Source organism: Phasianus colchicus, chromosome 18 (genome assembly GCF_987193195.1).
Source record: "Phasianus colchicus chromosome 18, bPhaCol1.hap1.1, whole genome shotgun sequence".
Classification (NCBI taxonomy): Eukaryota; Metazoa; Chordata; class Aves; order Galliformes; family Phasianidae; genus Phasianus; species Phasianus colchicus.
Window position 1 is genome coordinate 6,895,910 of NC_143453.1, and position 10,198 is coordinate 6,906,107.

At 54.1% G+C, this 10,198-nt stretch overlaps 2 protein-coding genes across 3 annotated transcripts; one reads left to right on the plus strand and one right to left on the minus strand.

The window, feature by feature from the left end:
* The first annotated feature begins 9 nt into the window (after positions 1-9).
* On the plus strand, positions 10-5,357 carry TMEM119 (transmembrane protein 119). Of its 2 annotated transcripts, none has more exons than XM_031592476.2 (2): positions 10-2,788; positions 3,887-5,357. In XM_031592476.2, exons 1-2 carry the CDS (start codon positions 2,634-2,636, stop codon positions 4,602-4,604), a joined length of 873 nt encoding a protein of 290 aa, XP_031448336.2. In that variant the 5' UTR covers positions 10-2,633; the 3' UTR covers positions 4,605-5,357. The 2 variants fall into 2 exon arrangements, with proteins under 2 accessions (XP_031448336.2, XP_031448337.2); XM_031592477.2 differs by having other exon boundaries at positions 2,651-2,793.
* A 1,453-nt stretch (positions 5,358-6,810) lies between these two features.
* ISCU (iron-sulfur cluster assembly enzyme) lies at positions 6,811-10,016 on the minus strand. The gene is made up of 5 exons (XM_031592478.2): positions 9,925-10,016; positions 9,735-9,848; positions 9,403-9,513; positions 8,602-8,680; positions 6,811-8,370 (listed from the first exon to the last, which is right to left on the minus strand). Exons 1-5 carry the CDS (start codon positions 10,003-10,005, stop codon positions 8,279-8,281), a joined length of 477 nt encoding a protein of 158 aa, XP_031448338.1. The 5' UTR covers positions 10,006-10,016; the 3' UTR covers positions 6,811-8,278.
* Between the last annotated feature and the right edge of the window lie 182 nt (positions 10,017-10,198).

The following is a 10,198-nucleotide window of genomic DNA, read 5'->3' on the forward strand; positions in this document are numbered from 1 at the left end:
CCAAGCTCATGCTGAGGGTGGAAAGGGTGGTGGTGCTGCAGCGGGTGTGTTTGTGGCTTAACATGTTCCTGCCTGTGGTCAAATGCAATGGGGCCAGGGGATGGCAGTGGGGCTGGTGGGGTGCTGCTGGCCGATGTCTCACACTCATAGGTGGTGGCTGTGGGCTCTTGGCCTTCTGTCCAGGGGGAGAAGAAGACTCTGGGACCATGCTGGTCCCACCTTGTCCCAGTGGGGAGGTGTCGGCCATCCCTAGAGTCACCAACCCAACCTCTTCTCTGTGCTCTGCCTTGGAGGAGCCACTCAAGGGAGCAGGAATAGCTTACGTCCCTGTCCCACCACAGGGCTGTGTCCCTATGTCACCATCCTGGTCCTCCATGGGCACATCCTTGCGTCCCCATCCATGTGCCATTTGGGCACAGCATCGCCATCCCTGCTCCTCCAGTCTCAACATCACCATCCCCAATGTCTCCATCCCCAATCTCCCCATCCCTGTCCCAGCTCAGCATCCTGCCCCCACCATCCCCAGCCCTCTTCCCCCTCTGTGTCCCCATGTCCCCAGCACCCTGCTCACATCACCGTTTGCAGCTGCATTTGGGCAGCGAAGCCCCTCCCCAAGTGCTGTGCCCCAATGCATCCATGCCTCGAAAGCAGAGGAGTGGCCATCCCACTCCCGCCCTGGCCTCCGAATGTGTTTACATTCACGCTCTGCTTTGAATATTTTCCACCTCGCTCAATGTAAATGTTTACGGTGAGGCTGCAGGGCCGGTGCAGCAGGGATGGCGTGGTGGGGCCACCCCACAGCTGCTCTTCCATAATGACAGCTGTCTGCCAACAGATGGATGTGGTGCCACGCTCCTTCCTAGGGACACGGTATAGGATGGGATGTCCCCGTGCCTTGAGCCACAAAACAGGGCAGTGGCCAGGTTGGCTCTAAGGGCAGATCCGTGCTTGGGATGCAGCGGCTGTGCACAATGCTGGGCAGAACACAGTGCTGTGCTGTGCAGGCTGCTATGTGGCTCACTGCTGTGCTGCCCACACGGCCACGCACGCTGTGGTGCAGCCCTGCAGGACGAGGTTCCCCCCCCCCCCCAGCTATTTTGCTGCCACAGCAAAGAGCAAACCCAACGGAGCAAATTACAAGCAGAGCAAGGCCAAAATTTCCCAAATTGCTGGTTGGGCTCGGGGCTGTGCTGAGCCGAGCCCTGTGGGCCCCCACCTTTCATCTGCCCCAAATTACACAGCACAGCCCAGGCGGTGCTGCCCTGCCCAGTCCCCAAAAACAGCATCGTAATGGTCGGTGGATGCTGGCAGAGGGGCCACCCCAAATTGTGTTCTTTGCAGACAGGAACAGTGGTTCAGTGCTCCCCAGTGCTGCTTTATTCGAAATCTCATCACGGCCCCATGGTCTTTGAGACAAGGAATGGGGACACATGGCACGTATGCGGGGCCCTGGCTCCATCCCAGGCTCTCCGCTCCCTTTTAGGATTTTCAGATAATTTAAGGTCGGGATAAGCAGCAGCTGTGAGCAGCCGGCGGGCTGCAGGCAGACGGACTGATGCGTTATTTCTGGGAGCAGGGGGGTGACGCCGGGTGAAACCTGAACTGTCGGGGATGGAAATGGGGACAGGGACAGAAACAGAGACGCCCACCCTCATCCCCCACCCTGCGGTCCCAAAGCAGTGGCTTCTTAGGGGGATTCTGGCAGGGTCCCCAGGGAGGCGGGATGCAAATAGCAAGGGGATGAGGTCACTGCTTGAGTTCCTTGGGCTGCAACGGAGGGGATGAGGGGCTGAGAGGGTGGGATGGGTGATGCCCTCATTCTGGAGCTGTTTCTGCACCTCAAGGCCACACTGAGAGACACCAAAAGTGTCAGGGAATTAAGCCCCAAACCCTCCCCATCCCTGTCCCTGTCTTGGTCCCCATCCCCATCCTTACCCCTATGGATCTCAGGGTGACACCACCCAGCTCTCCCTACGCTGGGGACATTGCTCTGCCATGGGATGATGGGAACTTTGTGAGTCTGGCCTCCAGGAAAAGACCAAAGCTGAAAGGGGGTGGCAGAAAGGACATCTTTGGTGTGCCTGGTGGCAGACAGGGTGGATGGGGTGGATGGGTGAATGGGCTGGAGGTGATGGAGGGGGTGAATGAGGTGGATGGGATGGGGGGATGAATGGGATGGGACTGATGGGGTGGATGGGATGGATAGGATGGATGGGGCATGTGAGCAGTGCCCTGTATATAGTTTTGATCCCCTTTGTCCCAGGGCAGATGCATGATCATGCTTTACAGGATCATGTGTCCTGAGCCCACATCATGGCAAGGCTTAGGTTTACAGGGATGGGATCCAGCCCCAGGTTGGGTTGCAGCCAAAGGGAACTGCGTGGGGGCAAAGCTCACATCTTGGGGCTGCACAAAGCCCTGAAGGAACCACACTGTTTCCTCCATCCCTTGCTACAACCCCCTCCTCACACCCCCTTTCCCCACTTGCATCCCAAAAAGGAGTGTGGGGAAGGTGACCCCCTTCATTGAGCAGCCCCCAGCCCGGGGCCGCCCCACTGGGAGGGAGCCATAGTGGGCTGGGGGCCGCCTGTCCCTCTCCAGCCTCCCCCTGCTCCCTCCCCAACACGGCCCTAATGAGAACAAGCTGGTCTGCTGCGCACACAGCCAGTGAGCTCAGGGCTACAGCGGGTGAAGGAGGAGGAGGAAGAGAAGGAGGAGGAGGAGGAGGGAACAGGACCAGGGCTCGGTGCAGACAGGCAGAGGAGCGCGGGACAGACACGCAGTGCCGGTGAGGTGAGCAACTGAACCCCGAGTCTGTTGCATGGAGTCTGCTCTCCCCAAAGCTCCCACTTTCTAATGCTTTGTGCTCTCTTTTCTGCTCAAACTCCAATTTTTGGGTGGCTTGATGGCTTTTGGGGTGCAGGATGGGGCCGCAGCTGTCTGTATGCTTTGGAGGATAGCATGTCTGCACAGCACCGAAATCTCCAAATTCTTGAGCTGCAGAAAAGCAGAGTTGTGTCTGCGTTGGTGTGGCAAAGCCAGGAATGGGGCCACATGGTGGGGATGGGGACAATGGGATGGCAATGGTCACCCATTTGGGTTTCGTGTATTGACTCTACAACTGCTGGCTACTTTTGCAAACAAAGTCACATTCCTGGGACATGGGAGCGTGCCCCAATCCTGAAACTGCATCCCCCAAACTCCCAGCAGGGATTGCAGGGCCACCTCCCACCCTGTGCACGCGCTGCTTTAATGCAAACCAGATTTCTGCAGCCAGAGAGAGCTGGAGCGCCAAGAGCTCCGGCTGGAGGCTGAGGCTGGGGGAGAAAACCCCAAGCTGATTGGGATTTGGGGGTGTAAGGATGGGAGATGGGCCTGGGGGGATGTGCTGTGTCCGGTACCAGTTGAGCTCCTGCCAGCCTATTTATAGCTGAGCTCAGACTGGGAACCGTTTGGAGTGTTCAGCGCCGGGACGAGCGTTGGGAAATGCGGCGGCTCCATCTGTGTCAGAGTTTCCACTTGGAAACCTCAATTTTCAGGAATTTTCAAACCAGACGAAGGCAGCCTGCAGCCAGCTCTTGGCTCTCACCCTGGTCACCTCGTCGCGCACGCAGCGTCCCCATGACTTGAGCAATCGCGTTGGGCTGCTTTCCATCTATTTTTACAGCGCCTCTTTGCAAAACAAACACAAACTTTGCTTATCCTCACCACCATTGCAGCGAGCAAACCAAAGCCCATTTTTGCTTTTCTTGAAGAATTTTAGCTGCGTGTGGCTGGGGGTCGATGCACTGCTTGGGTTGGGGTCAACGTGACGCAGTCTTTGCTTAGGGTTTGGGTTTTTCCCCCAGTAAGCCCTAACATTTTGCTGTCCCCCTGCTCTCTGCAGGGCGATGGCGGTGCAGCTGCCCGCGTGCCTTCTGTTGGTGTTTCTGGTGGCCCTAGTGCACTCGGCAGCCCCACGGCACGTGGCTGTGTTCCACGAGCCCAGTGTTGGCAGTGGGGATGGAGAGGAAGCCTCTGCCGTGCCCCCCGCCCAACCCGTGACGCCGGGAAGCGGCCCCACAGTGGGGGACGCAGTGGGGACAGCCATCACCAACAGCTTGGCGCCGGGCAACGTCTTGGATGGGTTGGTGGATTTCTTCAAGGAGTACATGCTGCTGGTGGTGGTGGTGGGTTCGTTGGCCTTCGTCTTGCTCTTCATCATCTGCGCCGCCGTCATCGTGCGGCAGAAGCACAAGGCCTCAGCCTACTATCCGTCCTCCTTCCCCAAAAAGAAGTACGTGGACCAACGGGATAAGACCGGAGGGCCTCGGGACTTCAGCGAGGTGCCTGAGAAAGCTCCAGACCCCGACGCTGAGGAGCCCCTGGACTGTGGCCGACAGCTGCAGGCTGACATCTTGGCTGCAGCCCAGAACCTCAAATCTCCCAATAAAGTGCCGTTGACCAACGGGGCCGGTGCCCAGGGAGAGCACGAGGGTGGGGTGGAAGAAGGCAGCGAGCATCCCATTGAGCCCCATCCCCTGAATCAAGATGCTGAAGGAGTGGGGTCAGAGGCAACGAGCGCAGAGGGCAAGGAGGCCCAAGATGGCTCTCCCAGCACCTAGTGCCAACCATGGACTAGGAGCCGGGCTCCTGGCGGCCCTGCTCACCTCCCACCTGAACGTGGAGGCTCGAGGAAGCCCCGATGAAGCCCCACTCCCCTTCCTTTACCTCCCCCTGACCCCACGCAGCCACGAGAGGCCATTTTTGAGCTGCACTTCGGGCTGTTGTGGAGCTCAGTGCAGCTAAACCCATCGCTTGTGCTCTCTCCATGGGTGCTTTCCTTGGATCTCCCCAAAAAATAAAGAGAAAAACCCAGGCTGGGTCTCCCCACCGTCCTTGCACAGCTTTCTCGCAGATGTTATTTTTGCTCATTATCGCATCCTGGCCCCCACCCAGGCAACGGGACGTGGAGGAGCCATGACCCATGACTTCATGACCTACTGGTAGTTCAGACCTTCTATGGTGGCCTGGAAACATTGCAGACCCCTTGGATCAGGGAGGGGGATTTGCTGCTCCCATCCCACTCTTCCAACACTCCCCCTTCCCTCCTCCTCCCCCCCATTCCCCCGCAGTGCTTTGTGGAGACTGGAGGCATTTTGGACTTGTTTTGGTGAGAAAAAGAAGGGAAAACCTTAGCCAACCTTAGCAGGAGGGAAGAGGATGCAGTGACAATGCCCCCATCCTTTTGTTTGTATGCCCTGAATGTCACAGACCCGTCGGAAAGCACAGTGAACGGAGCTCAGAGAGGAGCTGGAGTTTTGCCTTATTTTCTTAACCCCCTTTGCTACGAATAAAGACATTTACTATGCACATTTCTTCCTCTCATGTGTGTTTCTTGAGCTGTCAGGATAGGCAAGCCATGGGCTCAGTGCCATCCTTCCCTGGCAGTACTTGGGGACATCAGGATGGGCAGGGGAGGCTCTGCACTGCAGCAGGCAGCAAAATATTTTGTTTAGAAAATAACAACAACATCCTTCCCAGAGTTACGCTCCCTACAGCTGCATGCTTGCTGCTGGTGACACCCTCAGAGCCAGGGGACGCAGTTATCACTTGCACAATCTGCGTGCAATTCTCAGAAACCGTTATCTACAGTCACACAGCAGTGTGAGTGGGGAGGGCATGGAGCTGCCTTGCCAGGGTGCAGAGCTCTGGCCTGAGATCCTCTCTGGAGAGATGTACACAGGCTTGTTTCCTGATCTCACCGTGGTTTGCTTTGAGAATTCAGCCATGTGCTTTGTCCTCCAGCAGGAAGTGCTGATGGAAGGCAAGTCTGCTGTACCAGGAAGGCAGCACGTTCCTGTATCCTCATGTATGGGAAGTATTAGGTCATGGGCTGAAACAGTGGTTGAGCACCTGGTGAAAGGGTGTAGCCAGCCCTGGGAGCACAGGTGGAAGCAATTCACCTGTGTAACCCTGGGTCCACCCGTGGTTAACCTCATTTAAGGGCTGGCAGCCACAAGGAAAGCGTCTCTACCTGGAGATTGCCTCCTTTGTCGTGTTTGATGAGCCCTGATTCTTGGAAAGGGGTAAGCAATTTTTTCTTTATTACTGGATTATGACCACTGTCTTTCTTGGTTTAAAGCAACTATATCTGCTGTCACCTATCCTTACACCTCACATCCCTGTGTGTCTTTATATTCACATCTCAGCATCCCTACATCCTTCTACCAATGTAACCCCATGCTTATGCATCCCCATGACTCCAGCTGACTGCATTTTGCAGGGAAACCAAAGGATTCCCCCAAACAGGGGTGTGACAGCAACCTGCTGAGATTCCCACCTCATTCCTCAGTGCTCTGTGGGGCAGTGGAGAGGTCAGCAGAGCCCCACCAGATCCCTGCAACAACCACAAGGCAAGTGGGAACACAGCCATCCAGATGCTTTCCCAGCACAAAGCGAGTGCTGGCTTTTTATCTCCCTCCTGCTTTTTGCCTGAGGGGCTCTTGTGAGCACAAGGAGCCCATTCTGTCCCGAAGTGCACGTGGGTGGCTGAAGTTTCCCTGATTTTTTTTTTTATTTTTTTTTTTAGACTGGCAAACCACTCAGCTGCTCCTAGGGAACGATGCACATTCCTTCTTACAGGAGGGGCAACGCTGAGGGCTGGAATCCAGCCTGCAGCTCAGCAGTATGTGGAGGAATGGGCAATGGGCACAGGGCGGTGCTGAGCTGAGGGACCACAAACCACAGCAGCAACAACACATGTCCTGCTTGGCAGATTAGGGGACTGAAAAAATCATTGCATTGCAGACAGAAACCAGAACGAGCCACTTATTTTTCAAACACATTGTTTTTAATGCAGCTGTGAAACATCATAGGTATGAGAACTGGAAAGGAAGATAGGGCAGGGTGTGGGGTGAGGATGTTTTAAATCTGTAAGAGCAGGGAATGTTTTTCAAGTGTATTATCTTTTGATTTGAAGATCTGTGGTGATATCCTGCGGAAAATAGCCATCAGTGTGAGGCACAGGGGAGCACAGTGGCCTGAAGAACAGAGGGTAAGCCATGCTGTGCGGCCATAAAACGCCTATGTTTTGAAATGATGCTGTGCCCCGCACTCCCAGTCCATGCAGTGGGTGTGCAAATCCTCCACTTGGTGAGCATTACCCCTGCTCTCTCCACAACTCACCTCTCCAGCAAAGCAGTTTAAGCAGCTTTAGCTGTGCACAGAAAGATGCTCAGGTGAGACATCTGCCAGGCTGTGTTTCTGAATTTCCTTCCACAGCTGAAGAGAATCCAGCCCTAAAACTACTAAAGGCAACAGAGGCTGTCAGAAATAGCATCCAAAATCAGCTCCTGCAGCAGGTAAGAATCCCTTCTGTCCCTGGCTTAGTAACAAGAACAGTGACTGCTAGCTCTGCTTTGGAGGGGAGGGGGGAAGATCAGAAGACACCCCCAGACGGTACAGACTCCTGCTCTTCCAGGGAGATTCCCCTCAGCATTACATCCCAGTTAAGCTATTTGCATTCTGGGTTTGAATCCTCAGCGTGCATTTAATCTCTTCTAACAGTATTTGGCAAATTGAAGGGTTGAACGCTTTTAAAAAATGCTCCAACGTTAACTCTCTTGCTATTGGAGGACATGAGCACAAACAAGACCTGCCAACGCTGCTGGGTCTGTGCTTCCTGGCACCCAACCGCAGCTGCTATTTGCTCATCTCCCACAGTCACACAGTCAGTGCCCTCTAGTGCCTGCTGAAGCATCCCAGCTCCTCCCAGAGAGTAGCATGACGCAGGGGATAGACAGCATGTGAGAGGTCACAGATTGTGAAACCAAACTCCAGCACAGCTGCAGACCAAACCACCCGAAATTTATACTGTAATGATTTACAAAGTGACCTGCAGATCTTACATAAAGAACAAGGCAATGTTTCCCACCAAACTCGGTAAAACATTAGGCAAAACTATACATTTCCAGAAGAAAAAAGTGCAGCCCTTCCAATGCTGGAACAGGATTCTCTCTCTCTTGAGAAGCTACTGGGGAGCCCTGCAGTGGAGCAGTTTTTCACTCCTAATATTTCAAAACCAGTCCCAACAGGACAAAGGCTGCTGAAATACCCACATTCCAGTCATTTAAGCACTACCAGGGTGGCTATACACACATGAGCAGTGACACATTGTGCGTTGAGTTGTGCGTATTTTACAGCTTCTTGAGTAGTGCACAGGATTCTATTAATAGCTAGAATAATTGCACTGCAAATTTAACTGGAATGAGGACAACCTCTACAGTCCATTTAGGAATTAGTTTGCTTTCTGCTCCGACTCTCCTTTCTTTGGATCCTGTTTCAACTTGTAGTCAGCCAAGGCAGCCTTGATTGCATCCTCAGCCAGCACTAGGGGAAAAAAAAGCACAAAACAATGTCTTTTACAAGACCAGTCATTTACAGACATTTCAAGAACAATGACAAGTCACTGAGAACAAAGAATGCAGCACAAGCAGAAGCAGCCAGCAATGCCCACCACTGTGGGTCAGCCTTAGCTGCTATGTGTGCAGAAACTTTATTTGGAAAACACACAAAAGCATCTGTGCTCTCAAATAAAAACTTGTTTGGTTCTTTACTTACTAGAGCAGTGCAGTTTGACTGGAGGAAGGCAAAGTTCTTTTGCAATATCTGTGTTCTTGATTTTCAATGCTTCATCAACCTGAAATGTATGGGTAGGGTACAGTCATCAGTCACTCTGCATACACACATACATATGATGCACACATCTGCTAAAGGCATTTGCTACCAGTGTGCTTCAAAGCTCTGGAACCAACCAAACTGACACTCTGAGAAGGCAGTAAAGGATGCTGATAGCATTCTAGCATGATAAAAGCCTTCTGACAATACCTGTTTTATTTTGCTCCTGCCAAGCAACAAATATGCAACCTGCTGTAGGGAACATCATTTAGCAGAGGACTAGATGATACTCAGAAGTCCCTTTCAACCTCTATGATTCTGTGAAATATAAGGAGTGTCTCACAGCACGCAGTAGTTATTAATAAACCAAAGCACACTACTGTCACTGATCGTTCTAGGTCTGTTTACCTTCCACTGTAATACAGAAGCATTCTACTTGTTAAAATGCCAAAAACATGGAGGTCATTGAAAGACATTCCACTATGTAAGTGCTTTCAGAATCAGTGCTCATCACCTATTTTTGATTGCCGGGTAGCACAGAAACCTCCACAGCTTACTGGAGGTTCCCAGAAAAGGCAAATGCTGCTTGAGAAGTTAGGCCAGGAAGGATGAAACTGCATTCTGAGCTTCTATGCATGCGTAACACTTGAGTGTTCCTCCCTAGACCCATTTCATTCCCTGATCCCAGGGCTAGGTATGAATATGTAACTGCTCCCCACCATACCCCTCAAGCCAAGCCCTTACCGTTTTCCCTTTCACCCACTCTGTTGCCAGTGAGCTGGAGGCAATGGCAGAGCCACAGCCAAAGGTTTTGAAGCGAGCATCAACGATGCGGCCGTTCTCATCCACTTCCACCTGTGGGAACGTCAGAGGGGTGCTCAGCTCCACAAAGCACAGGAACCACCCACAAAGTCAGGGATAGGAGACTGATTTTAGGGCAGGGGGTCTTTGGATTTTAAGGCCTGGGGAGGGACTTTATGGTCCGAGGGGGCGTGACGGGGAAATTATGTCACAGCCATAGGATGGGAGACAGCTGCGAGTTGGGGCCTTGCAGCAGGACCCCGGGCTCCCCTCACCTGCAGCTTCATGACGTCGCCGCAGGCCGGGGCGCCTACCAGGCCCGTGCCCACGTTCTTTGCGTTGCGATCGAGAGAGCCCACGTTGCGCGGGTTCTCGTAGTGATCCACCACCTGCGAGATGAACGCATCACTAAGAGTCTCCGACGGCCACTATCGGCTCCTCACAGCCCTCCCCGCCGCCCCTCACCTTCTTATGGTAGCCCACCCCCGCCGCCGCCCCCCGCCCGGGCCTCAGCAGCGCCGCCCCCGCCACCCTCAGCGCCGCCATCTTGCGTCTGCCCGCACCTGGCAGCGGCGCGCACCCCCAACCCTCCCGAAGGACCCCTGGCGGCCAAGGCCCTGAGGTGTCCGCGGCGCCGCCTGCGCCGCAGCCGAGACTACAAAGGGCAGCGCGCGGAGCTGCTCGGCTCTTCGTAGCTGCGAGGCACAGAGAAGCGCCGAGCCTTGCCGAGAGAGTTTCT